The sequence below is a fragment of the Petaurus breviceps genome, unplaced genomic scaffold (genome assembly GCF_028583685.1).
Source record: "Petaurus breviceps papuanus isolate PSGF00001 unplaced genomic scaffold, PetGlider_PUasm1.0 183, whole genome shotgun sequence".
Lineage (NCBI taxonomy): Eukaryota > Metazoa > Chordata > Mammalia > Diprotodontia > Petauridae > Petaurus > Petaurus breviceps.
The window spans coordinates 19,101,888-19,125,909 of NW_027185791.1; the positions used below are offsets into that span (position 1 = coordinate 19,101,888).

Genomic DNA, 24,022 nt, shown 5'->3' on the forward strand with positions numbered 1-24,022 from the left:
ATCATTATCATTCTGTACTCAAGAACATATAAATGGTTCCAATTTGCTTATTAAAAGTATAGAAATTTAGGATTTTTGAGATTCCATTTTCCATATGTAGAAACTAAGATTCATGGAGTTTTTATTTTCTTAAGTAACTCAAAAAGTTGGTGTCAGGATCAGGAGTGAAACCCAGGAAATTCTTCAGCACTATCATGGAGCTATTTGATAGTGTTTTTAACCCAGTCCCTTCTTTCTTAGCATAAAAGATCAAGCTTTTGTATATGCTGCTGTCTATGTATTGATGTCTGCTGTGTTTCTTCCTTTTATCTCCCCAGCTGAATGTGATTCTCCCTTCTCCCTCCATCCTCCATTGATTCTCATAGTACTTTGGATTATTCTTAAGCATTTGTCATAATCTAAATTTTATGTCTTTAGTAGATAATAAACTCCTCATTCTCTTATTCTGACCTTGAATTCATATTCTAATACTCAAGTGTTCTTGCCTCCCTTTATGACCCTCTCCTCCCCTTTTTTCTTTTTTTCGATTCTCATACTTATATTTTTTTATTAATTTGTTTACTTTTAGTTTACAAGATTCAATTCCACAATTCCTTGAGTTACAAATTCTGTCCCCCTTCCTCCCCTGCTCCCATGGCGGCATACAGTCAAATATAGGATCTGCAAGTACTTTCACATTAGACATTAGATTATAAAGACGGATTGTATCAGATGGAATGAAAAATGGTAAAGAGGAAATAAAACCAAACAAGAAAAAGAAAAAGATCAGGTAGTTTGCTTCAATCTGGATTCAAAACTCAGTTCTTTCTAGTTCTTTCCCTGGATGTAGACATCTCTCTCCATCATGAGTTTTTTGGGATTGACTTATATCACTGCATTGCTGAGAAGAGTCCAGTCTATCAAGCTGGTCATCACACATATGTTGTATCTGTAATTGTGTACACATTTCTCCTGTCGCTACTCTTCTCACTCAGCATCAGTTAGTATAAGCCTCTCTAGGTAAATATGAAGTCCATTTGCTCCTCGTTTCTTATAGCACAATAGTATTCCATTACATGCATATACCACAACTTGTTCAGCCATTCCCCAATTGATTTCCAATTCTTGGCCACCACAAAAAGAGCTGCTATAAATATTTTTGTACATATGGGTCTTCCTTCCACTTCTATGATCTCTTTGAGATATAACCCTAGGAGTGGTATTGCTGGGTCAAAGGATATGAAATTATTTATAGCCCTTTGGGCATAATTCCAGATTGTTCTCCAGAAAGGCTGGATCAGTTCACAACTCCACCAGCAATGCATTAGTGTTCCAATTTGCCCACATCCTCCCCAGCATTTGTCATTTTCCTGTTTTGTCATCTTAGCCAATCTGACTGGTAAGATGTGGTACCTCAGAGTTGTTTTGATTTGCATTTCTCTAATCAATAGTGATTTAGAGCATTTCTTCATGTGCTTATTGATATCTTTAATTTCTTTCTCTGAAAACTGCCTGTTCATATCCTTTGACCATTTATCAGTTGGGGAATGACTTGTATTCTTATAGATTTGATTCTGTATATTTGAGAAATGAGTCCTTTGTCAGAGACATAGGTTGTAAAAATTCTTTCCCAATTTCCCCCCTCTTGGGTTAACCCTCTTGCTTATATTGGCTTTGTTTGTACAGAAGATTTTCAATTTAATGTAATAAAAATTATCCATTTTACATTTTATAATGCTCTCTAATTCCTGTTTAGTCATAAAGTCATTCCCTCTTCACAAGTCTGACAGGTAAACTATACCTTGCTTTCCCAGATTGCTTATAGTATCAGCCTTTATACCTAGATCATGCACCCATTTAGACTTGATTTTGGTATATGGTGTTAGATAATGGTCTATGCCCAGTTTCTGCCATACTATATTCCAGCTTTCCCAGCAGTTTTTGTCAAATAGTGAGTTCTTATCCCCAAAACTGGGGTCTTTGGGTTTATCAAATAGTAGATTACTATAGTCATTGACTGCTGAATCTCATGTGCCTAATCTATTCCATTGATCCACTCCTCTATTCCTCAGCCAGTACCAAGTAGTTTAGATGACTGCTGTTTTATAATACAGATTAAAATCTGGTATGGCTAGTCCACCTTCCCTAGCATTTCCTTTCATTAATTCCCTTGATATTCTGGACCATTTATTCTTCCAAATGAATTTTGTTATTATTTTTTCTAGCTCCATAAGGTAGTTTTTTGGTAAATTGATTGGTATGGCACTAAGTATGTAATTTAATTTAGGTAAAATTGTCATTTTTATTATATTAGCTCAACCTAGCCATGAGCAATTGATGTTGTTCCAATTAGTTAGATCTCTCCTCCCCCCTTTTCTCCCCTCTTCCTCTCTTCCCCTTCTCTCCTTCCTATCTCCCTCCCTCCTGTCATCCTCTCTTTCACTCTCTTTTCCCCTATGCCATCTTTATACACACACACACACACACACACACACACACACACACGAGACTCTGGAAAAGGCAAAGTTTAGGAGATTAACTAGATTCCTTTTTCTTGGGCAAAAATATGTCCTTCAAATTTTGTACATATGTTCTTTAGGTTTTTGCCTCTGATGGAATAAAATAGGAAGAACAGAGGTTGCTGTTGAATTAATCCTTGCTGAGGATTAATTTCATGCACCCTGAACTTCAGAGAGGTATAGTATAAGAGAAGCTTGTTCAAACCTCACTTTTGGTGCACTTTCCTCCCTCTTGGGAAAATACCCTCCCTGGCCCTCAGTCTTATCTTGTAAAATGAGGGAGTTGAACCAGATGGCCTCTGAAATCCTTTGTAGCTGTAGATCTCTGATTCTGTCACTTTAAGATAAATAGACTTACAGCGTCTGTAGATAGAGACCAACATATGTCTGAATAAACTGTAATTGAACCAAAGTATGATTTAAAAAAATTTATATTTAGATTAGTTAATTTATAGTAATGATTAAAACAATCTAAAGTGAAAATAGATTTAAACATTTTCATTATAATTATCTTGGATATCATCATAGGTATAATATCATGATAGATGATTAATAAAGAAGCTATATTTTCTTAGGTACTTAGGTTCCTAAGAAGAACTTAAGTTCCTAAGAACTTAAATTCTCTTATGAAGAAATGGCCTCTCCAACTTTGAATTGTTGCTGCTGAATTATGTCTTCTCAGCTTGTAATTTAAACCAGCAGTGGGGAACCTGCAGCCTTGAGACCACATGTAGGCTTGACTGAATTCAGTCAAAAGGTAGCACTTAATGATCTAGAAGGCCACATGTGGCCTCAAGGCCACAGGTTCCCCACCCCTGATTTAAACAGAGACTTAAATCAATCATTCCACAAGCATTTTTGTAAATGCTTACTATGCACCAGGCACTCTGCTAAGTGTTGGAAATACAAATTCAAGCAAAAAGAAAGTTCTTGCCCTCAAGAAGCTTACATTCTAATAAGTGAAAGCATCACCTATAAGGAAACTGAAGGCATAGTGGGGGTGGGGTAGAGAGGTGGGAGATGAGGGTCAGAATCCTGGGGGATATGATGCAGTCCTGATTCTGAACCAGTGAGAAGTGAAAAGATGACTGGCCTGGGTGCCCTCCTTAAATGAAGGTTCTGGGAGGCCATCTGCTTAGAGGGCAGCCAGTGAAGGACCCTTGAGGGTACTTCAAAAGTATGAATTTTGGGGGGGAAATGATCCTCCATGAGGAAGAATTTCTTGGAGCACGATGAAGCAGTAGAGATGGCAACCGAAATCACTTGGTTTAACTGCTTTATTTTACAGAATTAGTTTGATTTAAATCATATGCACCCTAATATTTCAAGGGTGCAATTTCCTACAGCCTGCATTAAATGATCTGTATTATTTATATTGCTTATGTAAACTCTAAGGAGGTTGTAAACATTTCAATGCTAAAGTTCAACTGGCTGTACCTCAAATATAATAGTACAGAGCATTTTTTCCAGCTTCAGGTGTTCCCCAAGTGGCCTTCTTCAGCCTGCTTACACATGCACTTATAATAGGGATAAGAATTCAACTGCAAAAGCTCTATTGATATTTTCTTTAGTGACTATGGTAATGGAATAAACAGAAGCAAAAGAAACTCAAAAGATTCAAGGACTTTGTATTTTCACACCTGCCTTGCCAAGGCTGCACAAACAGGATTCATACGTTTATTTTTTAAAATACCTATTGAGACCTGTGTCCAAGGCACTATGCTAGGCAGGAGGATTGTGTGTGGCATGGGGGTGGGGAGGGTAATGAAAGGGTTAAGAAGATGACTAATGGGAATTTACAGTCTCTTAAAGGGAATGATATGCCTTCTTCCTCCCCTCACAGGTACTAGAATTGAGAAAAGATTCATTACAAGGAGAAAGAGTTTATCCAATTTTATATTAATGCCTTCCTCAAGGAACTTCTGTCCAACTGATAATACTCTGCTTGGACTCTCTGCTCAATGGTTAACAACTGCAAATTTATATCTAATCTCAATTGAGTCCTTACTATATCAAATTAAATATTGTATTCCTCCCTTTGATTCACTGTCCCACTCTCCCTGGCAGCTGTTCCAAAGCTTCTCACAGCCTTCTGGTCTCTCTAAAAGCCTCACATGGCACTCCCACCTCCCAAATCTTACATCTTTGAACCTCACTTCAAACTCTACTCAAAAAATTGACACCATTCTTGAACAAATTTCCCTGCCTTTCCTCATCTCACATCATAAAGGCATCTTCCCCTATACCTCCTCCTTCATTTGAGTTTCAAATAAAAAGATGGCACATCTCCTTACCTAGGCCAGCTGCTCTCTATATGCCCTTGATCTAGTCTTCCCCTGACTTCACCTGCAAATTACACCCTCATCCCTGTCTTCTCCACTCTTTAATTTTCAATCTCTTCCCCTCTTCTGGCTCCATCTCCAATACCTAGGAACATGCTCATGTCTCCTTCATCCTTAAAAAATCCTTCACTTGAAGGATATGAACAGGCAGTTTTCAGAGGAGGAAATTAAGGATATCTATAGTCATATGAAAAAAATGCTCTAAATCACTATTGATTAGAAAGATGAAAATCAAAAACAACTCTGAGGTACTACATCACACCTATCAGACTGACTTTCATGGCAAAACAGGAAAATGATAAATGTTGGAGATGTGGTAAAGTTGGAACACTAATTCATTGTTGGTGGAGCTGCGAACTGATCCAACTATTTTGGAGAGCAATTTGGAGCTATGCCCAAATGGCTACAAAAACATGCATAACTTTTGACCCAGTAATACCACTTCTATGGCTGTATCCCAAAGAGATCATAAAAATAGGAAAAGGGCCCATATGTACAAAAATATTTATAGCAGCTCTTCTTGTGATGGCCAAGAACTGGAAATTGAGGGGATGACTGTCAATTGGGGAATGGCAAAAGAAGTTGTTGTATATGAATGTAATGGTATACTCTTGTGCTATGAGAAATGATGAACAGGCAGACTTCAGAGAAACCTAGAAAGACTTATATGAACTGATGCTGCGTGAGGGGAGCAGAACCAATAGAACATTGTACATAGTAACAGCCACAGTGTGTGAGGACTGATTTTAGGACTTAGCCCTTCTCAGCAATGCAAAGACCTAAAACAATTCCAAAGGACACATGATGGAAAATGCCAGTCACATCCAGAGAAAGAACTATGGATTTGGAATGCAGAATGAAGGAGACAATTTTCCTTTTAGTTTGTTTTTTTCTTTCTCATAGTTTTTCTCATTTGTTATAATTCTTCTGTGCAACATATGTTCAACTAATGTGAAAATGTGTTTGATAGGAATGTGTGTGTAGAACTCATCAGATTGCAAGTTTTTTTGGGGAGAGAGAGAAAATTTAAAATTTATAAAAGCAAATGTTGAAAACAAAAAATAAATTATTTAATTTTTTAAAAGGGGGGGAAAACTCTTAGTTTTTTTTCCTATCATACTTATAAGATTGACTTACATGACAAAACAGGAAAACGATAAATGTTGAAGAAGATATGGGAAAATTGGAACACTAATTCATTGTTGGTGGAGTTGTAAACTGATCCAGCCATTCTGGAGGGTAATTTGGAATTATGCCCAAAGGGCTATAAAAATAGCTTTTGACCCAGAAATACCACTTCTAGGGCTATATCCCAAAGAGATTATAAAAACAGGAAAAGGACCCACATGTACAAAAAATATTTGTAGCAGCTCTTTTTGTGGTGGCCAAGAACTGGAAATTGAGGAGATGTCCATCAGTTGGGGAATGGCTGAACAAGTTGTGGTATAGAAATGTAATGGAATACTATTGTGCTGTAAGAAATAATGAACAGGCAGACTTCAGAAAAACCTGGAAAGACATATGAACTGATACTGGGTGAAGTGTGCCCAACCAGGAGAACATTGTACATAGTGACAACCACATTGTGCAGTGACAGACTTTGAAAGACTTAGTTCTTCTCAGCAACACAAAGACCTAAAACAATTCCAAAAGACTCCTGATGGAAAATGCCATCCACATCCAGAGAATGAAATATGGAGTCTGAATGCAGATTGAAGCATACTTATTTGCAATCTTTTTTTGTTTGTTTGTTTGATTTTTCTTTCTAATGGTTCTTCCCATTCATTCCAATTCTTCTATACAACATGACTAATGTGAAAGTACATTTAATAAGAATTTATATGTAGAGCCTATACTGGATTTTATGCCATCTTGGGGAGGAAATAAAAGTAGAAATGGTCCATGTCCTCCTCCCACATAATGGTAATGGTAATTTTAAGATCTTCCCTGCCCCTTAATAAGCCTAAGGGAATTTGAAAATTTTCCCTGCCCCCTAATAGACAGAATGTAATCATGTGGAGCCTGTGGTGGGAAGAGTTTGCTGAAGGGTGGAGCAGAGCCCACAAGAAGCTGGGAGTCAGAGTAATTAGAGATGGAGGGAGGAGAGGATGCACCCAAGGAGACAGCTAGGCTTGTGAGTAAATGTTAGTTTGTGGGAAGGCTAATAGATGGTGTGCCTTCATGCTGTGCTGTGGTTATTAACTTCTATGTTGCTATGATGGATCTGGTTTCCTGGTATTTGAATTTGGTTTTCTGGTATCTAAATAAATGTTTTACTTCTGTCTTCTCTATAGAGAGTCTGTGATATTTTGTGATTAAGAATCATGCCAGCATATTTACAGTAGCCATTGATGCTGTGAATATTGCATTGGCACTACCCCCCCCACCCTGAAAACAAATCATTCATTTGGTCCAACTATCCCCACTACCTTTCATCCTATATCCTTACTCTCCTTTATGGTTATACTCCTTGAAAAAGTCTTCTGCCTTAGGTGTCACTGTTTCTTCTCCTCTCACTCTCTTTTAAACCTTCTGTAATCTAAACTGTAGCTAAAACTACACTCTACAAACTTAACAGTGATCTGTTAATATGCCAGGTCTAAGGGTCTTTCCTCAGTCCTTATGCTTCTTAATCCATCTGCAACATTTGACCCTGTTGATCCCCTTTTGCTCCTGGGTACTATACTTTTCTCAGTTTTCCTGACACTACTTTCCCCTAGCTTCTTCTATCTCTCAGACCATTCTTTCTCAGTCTCCCTAGTTTATTCTTTTTTTGCTTTTTGGAGGGGGAAAGGCAGGGCAATTGGGGTTATATGACTTGCCCAAGATCACACGGCTAGTAAATCCCCTTGTTTCTTCTTCATCCTTGCCTAGTACAATGTCTGGAACATAGTAAATTCTTATTAAATATGTGTTTACTGACTTACTGATAAATATTTTACCCCCAAAAGACATAGTAAAAGTCACAATATCCTGCAGCCAATCTATTCTCAGCACACTTAAATTGTGTATGCTAGAATCTCAAGATCTTTCAGGTCTCAGAGGTCATTGCTGACTATTTCTGTTGCCCAAGATGATGGTGGACATAAGTTTTTTGGGAGGGAGCATCGCAATAGTTTTTATTTTTTAAATAGATTTTATTGATTCCTTTTGCTATTTCATCACCTACATTTTCCCTTATATCCTCCCTCCTTCCTTTTCCAGAGATCCATCCCTTAGAAAAAAGTTTTAAAATTAATTTTATTGATATTCTATTGTTTTTATATCAATTTTCTCTCTTTAATTCCTCCTTCCCTTCCCCTCCCTTAACCATTCCCATATAACAAAGAATATTTAATGCAGCAGATTTTAATAGTCAATAGTTATGAAGAAACTAGTCTGCAATTTCAGAATTTCTTTAACAGAGCTATGTGAGAAAAGACTAGTCAAAAGCAGTTGTAAAATAGTGTTACTTTTACCCCCAGCTATCACAGGCTATTTATATCTGAATGGCAACATATTATTATTCTAAGGATGGAATCTTCATATATTAAAATTTGGCTTCCAAACTGGTCATAGGCATAAAGGGTCAAAAAATTTTCTCATCTCCTTTTTCACCTTTCTGAGTACCTAAATAGAACACTTAGCAAAGGCCAAATGATGTTCAATTGGCCCAAGCAACCTAATCCTAGAACTTTATTTAAGAATTTAAACCATCTCACTAGACTTTTTCTAAATTAACATTTTTGGTCTGCTATGAAGAAACTGCACATAATTGTTTCTCTCTTTCATTGATATACTCTGTTTTAGATGACTGGGAAATAGAATTGAGATTAAAGAGTCTAAAGGCAAAATGTTAGAAGCAATTTTTAAGCTAAGCATTGCTGCTAAGTCTGTTTTTGGAATACCTGACATGGTGTCGAATCAGCATAGCCCCATTACTTTTCAACTCCAAAAGAAAATATTTGTAATATGGCCTTAATGTTTCCAAATGTATCATATAGCATTTTATTCAAGTATTTCCACATGTCTGTTAGAGTCCTTGATGGAAGTACTGAATATGAAATGTAGCAGGCATGTCCTATGGGGAAATGAATCTCTCTTACTACCCTGGGCCTAAGACTTTGGCATTGATGGTAACAGGATAACAGGTACTTTTTGCTAGGAACTAGAAGGAAGCTGCAAATCAAGCACTTAGGGGAGCTTTCAGTGGTACTGAAATAAGTCAGTGCCAAAGGTGGTAGCCAGAACCTGAGATGGGCTGCATGCTGACCATAGAGAGACAGGAGACAAACATCCAAGATTTGGCAGCAAGCAGAAACGGTGGCGGCAGTGGTTGGAAGGAGGCAACACTAAGCTCTGCAGCCACCCCCAGTAACATATTCTTGGGTTTATCAAACATTGGGCAACTTGTTGGGTTCTTTCAGTTTTTGCTTGTCTAATCTGTTCCACTGATTTCCTGTTGCTGTTGTTGAACTAGGTAGTTGTTCAACCAAATGCAAAAGTTTCGATGACTATTCCTTTATGATATAGTTGGAAGTCTGTCAATTCATACTTTTTCTTAGTGATTGTTCTCATTTCCCATGAGAGTCCAAGACTTCTGTTCTTTTCCAAGGGAATCTTGTTATGATTTTGTCTAGTTCTGTAAAATATCTCTTCAATAATTTGATTGGCATAACATTAAATATGTAAATACATATGGATAGTATTCTCATTTTTTTGTGAAGCTGTTATGGTCCATCCTAAAGCAATAAGCATCTCTCTGCTTCTTTGAATCCTTTATTTCTGTAAAGAAAATTTTATAGTTGTGTTTATATAACTACTGTACATGCATTGGCAGCTTAATGCCCAGATTTTGTAATGCATTTTGTGGTTATTTGGAATGGATTTTTCCTAATATTGTTTCTTCCAGGTTTTTTTATTATTGTTACATACAAACTTATGATTTATGTGGATCTATTTTGTATCTTCAAACCTTGCTAAAGCAAATAATCATATCATTTAGTTTCTTTGCTGATACTATGGGATTTTTTTTAAGTATTCTTTCTTGTCAGTTGTGAATGGGGATAATTTTGTCTCTCCTTTGACTTTGCTTCTGTTTTCTTGTCTTATTGCTGTAGCTGGTATGTCTAGAACTATATCAAATAATAGTGGGAAGAGGAGGCCATACTTATTCCTGTTTGTACTAGAAAATCTTTTGTAGGGGCAGCCAAGTAGCACAGCGAGTAAGAGCACTGGCTCCAGTGTCAGTATGACCTGGAGATCAAATCCCGGGCTCAGACACTTAGCACCCACCCAGAAACACCTGGCTTTGTAACCTTGAGCAAGTTACTTAACCCCAATTGCTCAGGGGCAGCCAGGTGGCTCAGTGAGTAAGAGCACTGGCTTCAGTGTCGGGATGACCTGGATCAAATCCCAGGCTCAGATACTCATCACCACACCCAGAAATAACTGGCCGTGTAACCTTGCAAGTTACTTAACCCCGATTGCTTTAAAAAAAAATCTTTTGTAGTGTTATTACATTGTAGACTATCCTTGTTTTTGGTTTAAAAATATATGCTTTTGGGATGGTTAGGTGGCACAGTGAATAGAGCACCAGCCCTGGAATCAGGAGCCTGAGTTCAAATCCGACCTTAGATACTTACTATTCGTGTGACCTTGGGCAAGTCACTTAATCCCAATTGCCCGGCGTTCCTCCCTCCCCCTCAAAAATATATGCTTTTGAGCCTTCCATACATATGTTTTTAAGGTTTTCTTTATATTTTATATTATGTTTTAAGGGTTTCTAACTGAAATAAGATTGGTATTCTGTCATAAATTTCTTATGCATCTCTTTATATACTTTTGTGTTTTTGTTTATATGATAAATTATAATTTTTATTATTGCTCTTGTATCCCTGGTATGAATCTAACTTGATCATAGCAAATTATTTATTTCTATAGTCTTCTTTGAAGATATTATTGCTAATTTTTTTCATTATAACATTGTAACATTGTTTTGTAGTTCTTTTTGTAACATTGTTTTGTAGTTCTTTTTCTACATTTAGTCTTATCCCAGTTTGGGTATCAAAATCATATTTGTACCACAAAAGGTGTTTGGTAGAATGTCTACTTGTCTCTGATTTTTGATAGTTTTTGATGTCATTGGTATTGGGGTTTTTTTTTAAAGCTCTACCTCCAAAATTTTGCATTTCAATTCTTTTTCTTTTTTTCAGATATCTTGCTTGTTCTGCAGAATGTCTGCCCTTTTTTCCATAATTTCTCTCATCCATTAAAACCAAGATTTCAGCTTGAAAATTCTGATTTCTGTCCTAATATCTTTGATATTTTCTCCCAATTCTTTGATTGTTCTTCTGCACTATCCTGGGGTTCTTGCAGTTTTTCTTTCTGAGAACTTCACAGAGTTTGTCATGATACCATCAGCTTCCTCATGGGATTCTGCCACATATTCCTTAGATGTGAGATTCTTGTACCTTGAAATTGTTCTTTTCTTCAGGTGTTTATTCTTGTTAGCTTTGATTTTTGGTCTTTATCAATCATTGCAAAAAAATTTTTTTAAATGCTTTATTAACTTCTGATTTACATCGTTCGTTTCCGCCAGATTTTGAGTTACAAATTTTCTCCCCGTTTTTCCCCCACCCATCCCCCCAAAACAGCAGTCCCACAGGATATCCCCACCTCTGATCTGCTCTCTCCCATATTTTCTCCCATACCCGTTTCAACTTTAGTCATTGCAAATTTTTAAAGTATGTTCTAATTTTATTTGTTTGCTGAAAAATTGTTTCATATTTAAATCCATTAATTTCTGAAGGTCCAGTGCAGTTGTGTCCCTTCCTCAGCCCAGAAGGTATAGGGATGTGTGTGTGTATGTGTGTTTAGTTTATTTACTTTTGGGTAGAAGAATTTACCATATCTTTAAATGTTTATTTGTCCATTTTGAAAATTAGCTGTTTCTCACAATTAGATAAAAATGTCAAAAGATACATATAATAAAAAATAACTTTTTTTTAATGCCTCCTAGACTAGTACCCATGAAGGCAGAGATCCTTTTTAACCAAACTTTACATAACAGTCATTTTAGCTCAGGGTTCTGCATACAAGAAACACAATAAATCTCAACTGAATTAAATGAATTTCTCTGTCTCATCCTGCTCAGTTGTATTGGTAGTATATAGAAATGCTGATGATTTATGTGAGTTTATTTTATATCTTCCCTGCAACTTTGCAGGATATAAAGTTGTTGATTATTTTAGTTAATTTTAACATGGCTATTTGGGTTTTTCTAGATAAATAATCATATCAACTGCAGAAAGCAAAAAGTACATTTGCTTTTTTCTTAGCCCTATACCTTTTATTTGTTTTTATTACATTGCTAACTAAATTGAGTTGAAGTATTTGTGTTCCAAAGTCATTGAATTCAAAGTTTAGACCTTCTCAGAAACCAAAACTGTGTTGACTTGAGATAATTCCTGGTTCTTGGAATTCCTTTTTCTGGCAGTAATCCACTTCACTCATAGAAACAGAAGTTGTTTGTAATTTGTATTTCCTGCACTGTCTAGTTAAGTCCTAGAAATCTCATTCTCCGAGATTTCTGTATTTCTTTTTCACCCACTGACTTTATGGTGCTTCGTTGGCTCTGATAATAAGGTTCAGGATAGCATCAACCTGCTTGGAAGAGGTCAGCCTGAATGGCAGTCATCCAGGAAGTTTTGCTTCCATTGGGGGAATACCAGAGGTGGCCCAGTGGCTCTGGTTTCTTTTTAACTTATCCTCTTTCACTGTTATCTAAGTCTCTCCCTTCAGGTAACTCCAGCAATGAATTTTCCTGCCAGTTTCATCTTGCCCTGAATTGACCCTCTGTGTTCTTACCTCAGTCCCCTACTTCACCAAATGTCCTTTCCTCTTCTAGGTAAGTTCTCTTCTAGCTGTAAGTTAAGGTGGCAGATCTAGGAAAATAACAGGAAAGAATTTAGCTGTGACTTCAATGAAAAAGAATTCTTTTTCAGACAAAAACTGCTTCTTTGAGTACTGTATCCATAGTTCTTACAAAGCATAGAGGAAGAAACCACAATAAGGTATTCTCTACTCTAGCATGAGTTCAGTGTCTAGACTAGGATACATCCTAGTCCATCCCATCACAGATGCCTAATGACTGTATCAACTGCACTGGCAGCAACAGTCTTCTAAGTGTGTCAGATGGTTAAAAAGCAGGAATCTGAGTTCTTGGGAAAACACAAGCAGTTTTTCCTCCTTCTACATATTTATCCTTTGGTGGATCTCAGATCTCATTGCTATGGATCCTCCCTCAAGGGCTGGAGATCCCCACCCTTCCTTGCTTTCCCATCTCATGTGGCACTTATCCATCAAACCATGAAACCAAAACACGTGACGGAAGGAGATTGGACCTTACTTCTGGTACACAGTGCAGGAATAAGTTCAGGCCAGAGAAGAAAGGGACAAGCTCAGTGTTAATTGAACTCTCTTGTTTAGGCTTAATTTGAACATTTTCTCATAAAATTCTTCCAAATAGGTGTTTCTTTTAAGAAAAAAAGTACACCCTCTACCCACATTCCAGTACTTTTTCAGATTTTCCAGACATTATTGCTCATATGTTTGAAGCATTACATAAGATGAAATTATTCCAATGACCCCAATGAAAGGGTATTAATCAATGAGCATTTAAAATCCCTACTATGTGTCAGTAAGAATTTCAGTTGCTAAAGTTGGAAGCAGGATTGCAAAAGTATAGATAATGAGAGGGGAGGAATTTGAGAGAGCAGTCACAGACAGTTTTTTTCTTGGAGTTTGTGAAGGGTATAGGGATAGAATGATAGTTTGAAAAGACAGCAGGATCTAGTGAGTAATTTTTGTATTTTTGGTTGTTTTTATTTTTGGAAAGGAGACGTGGTAATGTTTGTAGTCAGTAGAAAATGGATCAGTAGATAGGGAGTTATTGAAGACTCAAGAGAGATGAAGTATCATGGGGAGAATTTTCTGGAGAAGACGGGAGATGAGATCAATGGTATATGTAGAGGGGTCAGCCTTCACAATCAAATTTGGCATTTAAGAGGTCCTTGTTAACTTTGGAGAAAATAGCTACAGCTGAGGGAGTTTGAAAACCATTTACCAAACAGAGGATTGAGAAAGAATAAGAGGAAGGGACATTATCATTCCCCCTAACTCCACCCATATTCCAGGTTTCTCTCTTACTGTTGAGGGTGCTGTCATCCTTCCAGTCACACCCTCATCATTAGCCTTGACTCTTCCCTCTTCCTCACATCTAATCAGTTGCCAAATCTTATTTCTTCTGCTTTCACAGGCTTCCACATCCCTCTCCCCTTGGGTCCACTGGCACCTTGGTTCAGGACCTCATCATCTCTTACCTGGACTTATGAAATGGCTTCCTAATTACTTTCCCTACTCCAGTCTTTCTCTTTTTCAGCTAATCTTTGACATAGTTTCCCTGCTTTCTTTCTCTCCTCTCCCATTTATTACCCATAAAGCTGCCAGATTGACTTTTCTAAAATACAGCACTTCCCTGCTCAAGAAACTTCCTTTTGCTTTCTTTTGTCTTGGGGTAAAATCTAAGACTTTCTCTGTTTGGCAGTCTGAACCCTTCCCAATCTGGCTGCAGCCTATCTTTAGAGTCTTCTTTCATGTTGTTCAGTCATTTCCTAGTCTTTGTGACCCTATTTGGGATTTTCTGGGCAAAGATACTAAGTGACTTACCATTTCCTTCTCCAACTCATTTTACAGATGAAGAAACTGAGGCAAACAGAGTTAAGTGCTTGTACACAGTAAGTGTCTGAATCTGGCTATTAACTCAAGTCTTCCTGATTCCAGGCCTGGTGCTCTAATTGCTCTATCAACATCTCTACCTATCTGTCTTATTTTTTTTCTCTTATTCTAGCCAGTCTCATCTATATGTCTTCAAGGTGACATCCCACATCCCAAATACTATGCCTTTGTACAGGTTGCCCTCCCCCCCCTCCGAATTTTCTCCCTTCTAAAGGAATTCTTTCCCAGTCTCTCCCTCGTTTACTTTGTAAATTTAGTTTTTCTGTGTGATTTTGTTATTGTTTTTTAAAATTTACATATCTCATTTTTGTTGTCTTGTGCCTGGTACACAGTAGGTGTTTAATAAATATTGTAGAATGGTAAGCAGATCTCAGTTTCAAGCATTTAAATAGGTAAATTATCATCATAATTATAACAGTGAATAATTTTATAGTGTTATAAGTGTTTCAGTGTCAACTTTAAATGGCATAAATAAAAGGTAATAATTCTGGGTTTCTCTCAAAAGCAATCACATTTCTCTGCCCAAATAGCAGACTTGACAGCAGTTACAGCCATCTGTATTCATGCTAATTACTGTTTCAATTCACCGTATTTACAAAGGGAAATTGCAACAGCAAAGAAAAGCTCTGGGGTGGGCATATGGTGCTTAGGGCTTGGGTTTCTTTTCTTTTTGATGTTTTGATTTCCCTGTGTGTATCTTAGTTCATCCTCAGAGCCCTATCATTGTCACACCATGTGTGGTTAGTGGGTAGCCCGGGACTTGGAAATACCTCACAGAATTTTCATTTTAATTGTTTTTTGGGGGAGTGTGGAGAGGAGCTGAGCATGGTCAGATGCCACTGTGGAAAATGAGTGCAAATAAAGACAGTGAAGGCAAAATGCCAATTGCTCAGAAAAGAGTGAATTTGGAGCAGTAATTAACCAGCGATTCAACAGGAATTATGGGATCACAAAGCAAATTACTGTGATTAGAGAAGCACTTGTTCTCCCACCAGTCTGTCACCACATCTTAGTCCGGATGAGAAAATAATTGATGTGAGTTAGTTCTGTGTCTGAGAAAGCACACATAAAGCCCTTTGGGGGCATGTTTGCATGTGCAGATGCATGCCTGTGTACCTTTCGGCGTGGTTCAGTTTGTGACTCAAGCTTCTGAATCTGGGGGTCACATTGTGGCTAGGTTTGGTATTCTTTATGTCATTGCAGGGCAGCTCCTTTATTCTGAGACAGCATTGTACGGATATGGTGAGAAAGGAAGGAAAGCCAGTTAAAAACTCTGAGCCTCACTTTTCTTGTCTATAACATGAAGATTAATGGTGCCCAGAGCCCTTGCTTTGAGGGGCCACAGGCTCATAGATTTAGAATTGACAGGTATCTCAGTGGTCATCCAATTTAATCTCATTTTACACAATGAGGAAACAGGCCTAGAAAGGTTATATAACTTGTTCAAGATCACATAGATTTTTCCTGCCCCAGGGATAAAGGGCAGGATTAAAACTCAGGCTCATTTTGAGGGTCAAATAAGACTGGAAACCTTAAAATGCTATTTAATGTCATTTGTTCAATATTTCTCCTAAGGTAGAGTAATTACTCCTAAGGCAAGAGTATAAATCAAATCCAGCTCAGAAGTTTGTTAGATCATTGATTTAGAGGTGGAAGGGAGCACCTTAGAGGTCCTTGAGCCTAACACCTCCATATCGCCCTCTATGAGACTAAGATACAGAGGCAAATAGGTAATTTGCCCAGCCTTATATAGCTAGTAAGGATCTGGGGGTGGGGGTGGGGGTGGGGGGTGGAGGCTGGGGAAGGAGCTCAAACCCACTTCTTCCTGATTCTGTGGCCAGTGCTTTATCCACAATCCTATCCTGCCTATAGTTGCCTTCACTTGGAATCATTTTCACATTACTTAAATTATAGCCTTCTCTCCCTTACATCATTTTCCTCCTTATTAAGAATTAAAATGGGTGTGGCTAGTGAATAGAGTCAGGAGGACCTGAGTTCAAATCTGTCTCAGATACTTAACACTTACTAGCCCTATGACGTTGGGCAAGTCATTTAACCCCGATTGCCCTGCCTTCCCCTCTCAAAAAAAAACTAAAGAAAAAAAAAAAGAATTAAATGTGTGTGTATGTGTATGCATGTATGGGAGGTAATGTAGCCATTTGATGGAAATTCAACCAATATTATTGTTTTACTGGCAAGTTTAATGAAGTCTTTTATATTTTACACTCTCTCTCTTTTTTTTTTTTTGCTTTTTGGAGGGCAATTGGGGTTAAGTGACTCGCCCAAAGTCACACAGCTAGTAAATGTGTCAAGTGTCTGAGGCCGGATTTGAATTCAGGTCCTCTTGACTCCAGGGACGGTGCTCTATTCACTGTGCTACCTCGCTTCGCCTAAATTTGACACTCTCAAAAAGGTGTTACTTCTGGTCACACCTTCCAAATGATCGTGTTTTTGTAACATACATCACAAGATGCCAACATCATACCATTATACTTCCTGTCGTCCACGTTGGTGAGGGAGAGAAATCTTTGAGGTAATTGAAGCACTAGGATTTCTCATGCTGAAAGCTTCGTGATATTTAATGTACTAGAAAAGGAAGTGGTGGGAGTCATTACACAAGAAACGGGCAGGTAATGCTTGCTTTCACAGGTGTGCTCAGTTCCATATTTCTCTGACTAACAAGGTTTTTGAATGTTCAGTCTACAATTTGCAATTGTTTGGGTTTTTATGCCACTGGAGGCTGCCATCAACAAAAACAAAACGTCTGACAGTGTGCAAACTCCTGATTTTGTTTTCATAAGCAAACACACACTGTTATGGAACTGGGATTTAAGGTTAGACCCTTTAGTATAGTTGTTCAAAGTGCTACAATTTTGGATTAAAAGCATCTTCAAAGTAATATGTGAATGAAACAAGAGAGATTGTAATGAATATTGTAGCACTTTAAAATACCCACGAGTAGGAAAGAGCTGAGGAAGGTCATAAGCATTTATTAAGCACCTATTATGTTAGGAGCTGTGCTAAGTGCTTTTACAAATACTACCTCATTTTAGAAACAAGCACAGTTCCATTTCACCTCCTTTGTCATGGGCAGAATTCATCCTGGGCTGGGTTTAGTTATTAATATCATCTTTGAGAAGAGAGAGGAAACGTAAATATTTGTGTTGAAAAGCCAATTTCCCTAGGATATTTACCAAATTTGATTTATAGTCAAGCTAGCATTCTTCTCCTGGTCACTTTTCTCTCCACCCAGCAAAAATAAATAAAGTAATTTTGAATTATTATAAGAAAGCAGTCACAAATCACGTGACTATTTGAGATGATTAGAATACAGGCTATTATTGTTCATATACAAAAGCATGAAATATGGTGAAGAGTGACTGATTTTGAATACAATAAGGCTTGAGTTTTACTTCTACTCTGACATTTTCTAGTTGTATGATGATGGATAAGTCATTCAACATATCAACAGCCTTGGTTTATTCATCTGTACACCAGGGATAATGATAATATTAGAAATAATATGTATTTTAAAAAAACCTTAAAGCTCTATGTTGATGCTAGTAGTTATTATGAGTCTGTTAGGTGTCCTTGAGAGTGGAAACCTTTCATGTTTCAAGCCCAGCCCTCTCCTTCACGCCATCTAGCTGCCCCTCTGTATAGGTAGAATACCTTTCACATGTTGTGGGTTTGGTTCCAGACCACCGCAATAAAAAACATAATAAAGTGAATCACACAAATTTGTTTCCCAGTAGGTATAAAAATTTTATTTATACTATATTGTAATCTATTAAGTGTGCAATAATAACTTTGAAAAACTGTGCCTATCTTAATTAAATATTACTTTAAATACTAAAAAATACTAACCGTTATCTGAGCCTTAGCTAGTCATAATCTTTTTGCTAATGGAGGTGTCTTGCCTCAGTGTTGATAGCTGCTGACTGATCAGGGTGGTGGTTGCTAAAGGTTGGGGTATCTCTGGTAATTTCTTAAAATAAGGCGACAGTGAAATTTGCCAAATAGATGAATTCTTCCTTTTACCTGAACACCTAGAGGGCATCATAGGGTTATTAATTGGCCTAATTTCAATATTGTTGTGTCTCAGAGAATAGAGAGGTCTGAGGAGAGAGGGAGAGAGACAGAAAAGGCCAATTGGTGGAGGAGTCAGAACAGGCACAACCGATTAAGTTTGTTGTCTTACGGGTGTGGTTCATGGTGCCCCCAAACAGTTACAATAATAGTAACATCAAAATTGTTAATCACAGATCACCATAATAGGATAAGAATGAGAAAGTTTCAAATATTGCCAGAATTACCAAAATGTGACACAGAGACCCAATGTTGATATTTGCTGTTGGAAAAATGAGACTGAGAGATTTGCTCAACACAAGGGAGGTCACAAACCTTCAGTCTGTAAAGAACACAATATCTGTGAAGCACAAGAAAGCAAAGTGCCATCAAATGAGGTATGCCTGTATAGCGAAGATGAAAAGAGAAGCTGGGGCTGGGCTGTGAGGCCTTTCAGAGTCCAATGGAGGCTATTTTATCCTAGAGATAATATTGAGACAAGGAGTGGTGTGGTCAGATCAAAATTATTTAGACTGCTGTGTGGAAGGTGGCTGTCAGTGGGGAGAGACTCGAGACAGGAAAGTCAGTTAAGAAGCCATTGCACTAGTCTAGGTGAACTCATGGTGGACAAGCAAATGGAGAGAAGGAACTAGGGGCAAATAAATGGCAGAATTTGGCCACTGAATGGACACATGGGATGAGGCATCAAGGAAAATGCTGAGATGATGAACCTGGGAGAATGAAAAAACCAAAAGGGAGGGCCCTCACAGAACTAGGGAAGCGGGGCAGAAGTTTTCTTTTGGACTTGTTGAGGTTGAGTCTGCTGTATGTAATAGGCAGAGAGATGGATGCTGGCAGTGACTCTGCATGCAGCACGGTTTCTTTTTAAACACCTGGTTATGCTTTCTAGAAGAAGTGACAGATTTGGGAGCTTCCTCCAAGCCTGTTCTTAACTCTTTGTATTAATAGTAAAAATACTTTCACCGGATTTCAAATTGTGAATGGTTCCAAAGTCCGTCTAATAGAAACCTGAATAAAAATCTGCACAACATCCCTGACAAATACTCATGTATCTTTTGTCTGAAGGCTAATAATGAGAAGAACTTCACTAATTCCCAGATAGCAGGAATCCAGCCCGCTTAACTTTTTTCACCTCTAATTATTAGAAGCTTTTCTTTATATTGAGCTTACCTTTCTGCATTGTCTTTATTTCTGCCTGCTGGGCTAGGGAGAACTAGTTTAATCCCTTATCCGTTTGATAGCTAGCCCCTCAGATAGCTGAAGCTGCCATGTCTCCTCTTATTAAACAAACCTCCCATTCTTATAAGGCATCTTGTCAAGGCACTTCACCATCCTCTTGGATGTTCTTGGGATTGTTATGTTCTTCCTAAAATCTAATTATTAGGGACAAATTTTGTTTTCATGTCTTTGCTATCACACAGAGAACACTGTACTCTCTCTAGGGCAGAGTTTATAGCAGGATTTTCTGTTTCCTAAATCCTGTATTTGCTGCCTCTTTTTGATGAAACCTAAGAATGCATTTGCAATTTTTTTTTTTTTGGTCACTAAATCACACTGTTAATGCATAGAGCTTTTAGTCCGCTAAAACCCAAGATCTTTTTCAGACAAATTAGTATTTCAACTCTCTTGAACTTTATTTTTTGAACTTACACTTATCTCTATTAAGTTTTATCTCATTAGATTCAGTCCAACATTCTAGCCTGTCAAGATCTTTTTGAGTCCTGCCATGGTCATCCATTATGTTATCTATTTCCCTTAGCTTTGTGTCATCTATATACTTGAGAGCATGGTATGTCTACATTCATTCCAATAACTGGTGAAAAAGTTAAACATCACGGGACTAACCACAGGTCTCTAGGGCACTCTACTTGAGAACTTCCAAGGTGACAACAAACTATTCCTGTCTACTCTTTGAGTTCAGCCATATCCATTTAACTATACTGTGGAGCCCTTAGATTTTGGTCAGAAATCAAAGGTCCTCCATTGCATCTTGGGCTGTCACCAGTCAGCTTGACTTTTGTCTTGCTAACAGACTTTGATGACTCAGGAAGGTAAGAGAGAGCCTGATAAATTTGGGCAACTCCGCCTCCTTTAAATCCTATTTCATGAACAAGGTAAGATATCCCTTGTAATGTCATTGGTCCCCTTGAGAAATGGAAGACTAAGAACAATATTGTTGTCTAAACCTACATCTTTCAATATTGTCCATGGTCTCCTGGGGCTTGTACTGAAATTTTCCTTATAATGATGCTAAGGTGTAATAAGCAGCAGTATATCACTTAATTTATTAATTTACTAAAATTTGTATTTTTCCATTCATTTACAGCATTTATTTTCTCTCCCTCCTCCCTTTAGATCTCCTTAGAAAATATAAAAGTTTCATTTTATTTTATTAAGTTTTTTTCCCGTTTTTAATTCTTTTTTTTCAGTGGACAGTTTGCAGTTGTGAAAAAATGCCGTGAAAAAAGTACTGGCCTCCAATATGCTGCTAAATTCATTAAGAAACGGAGGACTAAATCCAGCCGGCGGGGAGTGAGTCGAGAAGATATCGAGCGAGAGGTCAACATATTGAAAGAGATCCAGCATCCGAATGTGATCACCTTACATGATGTTTATGAGAACAAAACTGATGTCATTCTTATTTTGGAACTGTAAGTCATTGTTTGTTGGGATTTCACTAGTGTTGGGTGGAAAAATCAAATGGTTATGTCGAGAGGGTGAATGTGTGACTCTGATCTGCATGTAGCTTCCTCCACAGCTGTCTAAATGAAATGACATTCAGAGATGTTCTGTTATCCCAGGTCAGAAATTGTATTTACTTTACACTTAAAAACCTAGGGTGTGGACTGCCTGCCAGGAAACGGGTGGATTCACATTTCAACAGATTGTACCTAAGTCTTATCACATGCTGTTTTCCACCTGATTGGGAATTTGGCAGCTCATTCTTTTCCAGGTTACGTCTTGTTCATTATATATTCCTGTTTTCTTTTTTTTTCCCTTCTCCCATCCCATAACTCCCCTTTGCTATATAAACAATTTAAACCCAGCTAAGCAAACTCCCCTGCTTTTGGTCTCTTCAAACAGTGCGAGCTAATTATGGGAGTAGGTTTAGCAGAGGGGAATTGTAAACATGACTGATGTTACTCAGATATTACAATAGGACTTGAGGCTGAAAGCATTTTCTTCATTTCCTTAAGCCCTACACATACAATGTTGGTAACTGGTTATGGCCCATGCGCTCCGTAATTTACTTTCTTGATTTAAATTATCTCTTATTACCCAATCTCCTACATGATTGTGTCATTGCTCATTGTTCCCTTAACCATTCTAGAGGACAGGGCTTAGTGTTCTGTAATGACTGTGAGTATCCTCCAGTGATATTCATAGAGCGAAGGATTCACAGCTCCTAGGTACCTTGGAGAGCATCACCTTCTATGACGTCACCCTTCTATGTTATAGATAAGAAACCTGAGGCTTGGAAAGGTGATCCTATTTCATGCCACAGAAATGATTGAGAGAGTGATGATGAAAATAAGGAGAAGTGTTAGATGATAAAAAGACAAGACTTTTGAAAAGAATGTCAGTTCAAATCCTAGCACAGACTGAGTAGGGATATGAATAAACACAATGCCCTGAAGAAAAGAGAATTTGGCTAAGACGGTGAAAGAAAAGTTCTTTTATAAGATGAAAAAATTTACATGGGTCCTAAGTAATGAGGGGAAATATCTGGCTTCTTATGGAAAAAAACTCAATTTTTGGCTAACACGTAATGTAGATTACAACAAAGGAGCCTGCTTACTGCAGTCCCTAGGTTAGAAGAAGAGAGCAGGTCTGAGATAGGGTCAACCAGGCCTGACCTCAGCAGAAGAAACTAAAGGGTAGAAGTGGGGGTCTGACGTTGGATAACAAGGGAAACCTCACCAGGCAGTCAAATGAGATGTGCCAGGGTTCTGTGCAGAGAGTCATGTTTGGTCAATATTAGGAACTCGAATAGAGGACTGAGATGAGTCCCACAGGGTGCAATCTTCTTTTGTTTGTCTGTCTCTCTGTCTCTTGTTTTCTTACTATTCTTACTGCTAGAACATTTTTAAAATATTTTTTCAATGTGGGAGGGAAAAGCGAACAAGATTTTCCCTTTGAGTTCTGTCACTGCTAAAGAACCAGAGCTAATGTTCCCTCAAGGAAAAGAGATGTGAAAAGAAGGTTTTGACAGTTGTGGAATTTGTCCCTATTTGTGTATATCAAGTATAAGCCATATATTAGGATGTTTTTGAGAGTCATCGTGGTATAGTGAATAGAGAACTGGCCTCAGGGCCAAGAAAACCTGGGTTCAGATCCTGCCTCTAACATGTACTGTGACTGTGTGACCCTGGGCAAGTCATTTGACTTCTCAGTGTTCTAAGCTCTAAGAAAATGCAGAGAAATGATGGAATAAGTATTTCTATGTGCCAGGTGCTATGCTAAATCCTTTACAAACATAATTTCATTTGATCCAAGTATCAACTTGTATTGATAGAGTGTGCCTAGTGCCAATGAAATCACAAGTCTACCACTTTATCTCACCCAACCAATACAGTGACCATAATAATATAATGTTCTGCAGTGGACAGAGTACAAATCATTTAACTTCTGTCTGTTTCATTTGCTTCAGTTTCCTCAGCCTTAAAATGGGGATAATAGCACCTACCTCTCAGCATTGTTGTGAGGATCGAACACAGTGTCCAGCAAAAACAAAATAGTGATTTAATAGAAGTTTGTTTCCTTCCTTCTATCCTTCTACCAAGGGAAGGGAAAGCATGTTTTGCTTTCCCGGACTCAGGTCCAGCAATACATACTCACATGCATACATACCACCCACTTACACACACACACACACACACACACACACACACACACCAGTGTAGCCTCATAAAAAATTATATGACTGTCACTAATTTCTTCCATTTACACAAATGAAGCATTTTAACATTTATTATCAGGGTCCCAGGAGCACAGCTCTGACAATGATTGGGTTCAGTCTTGGAAAGTTCTCTAATCTTTTGTGAAATGAGGGAATAGTCCTCATTTCCTCACCCATGATTTCTTGTGGGAACCTCAGAAATGGGTTCCTATATAGCTCTCTATAGAAAAAGTAAAGAGTATTTAGTTCTTAATGAAAGCAATCAGGCTAACATAACTTCTAATGTAGGACAACCTCAGCCAAAAGAAATCCACAAAAATTAAACCTATTGTCGTCCAATCCCATAAACAGCCGAGACAGCTCATTTTTGCTTCCTGCGTGGCCCATTCACCATTGTAACCCATTTGTGCTACAGC

At 37.8% G+C, this 24,022-nt stretch overlaps 1 protein-coding gene across 6 annotated transcripts in view; it reads left to right on the plus strand.

Moving 5' to 3' along the window:
- Positions 1-24,022, plus strand: part of DAPK1 (death associated protein kinase 1) — a 257,163-nt gene that overhangs the window by 105,586 nt on the left and 127,555 nt on the right. For all 6 annotated transcript variants that reach the window (XM_069087981.1, XM_069087979.1, XM_069087980.1 and 3 more), the window contains exon 3: positions 21,136-21,357. In XM_069087981.1, coding sequence (XP_068944082.1) covers positions 21,136-21,357 — 222 coding nt within the window. The remainder of the gene's footprint in view (positions 1-21,135; positions 21,358-24,022) is intronic.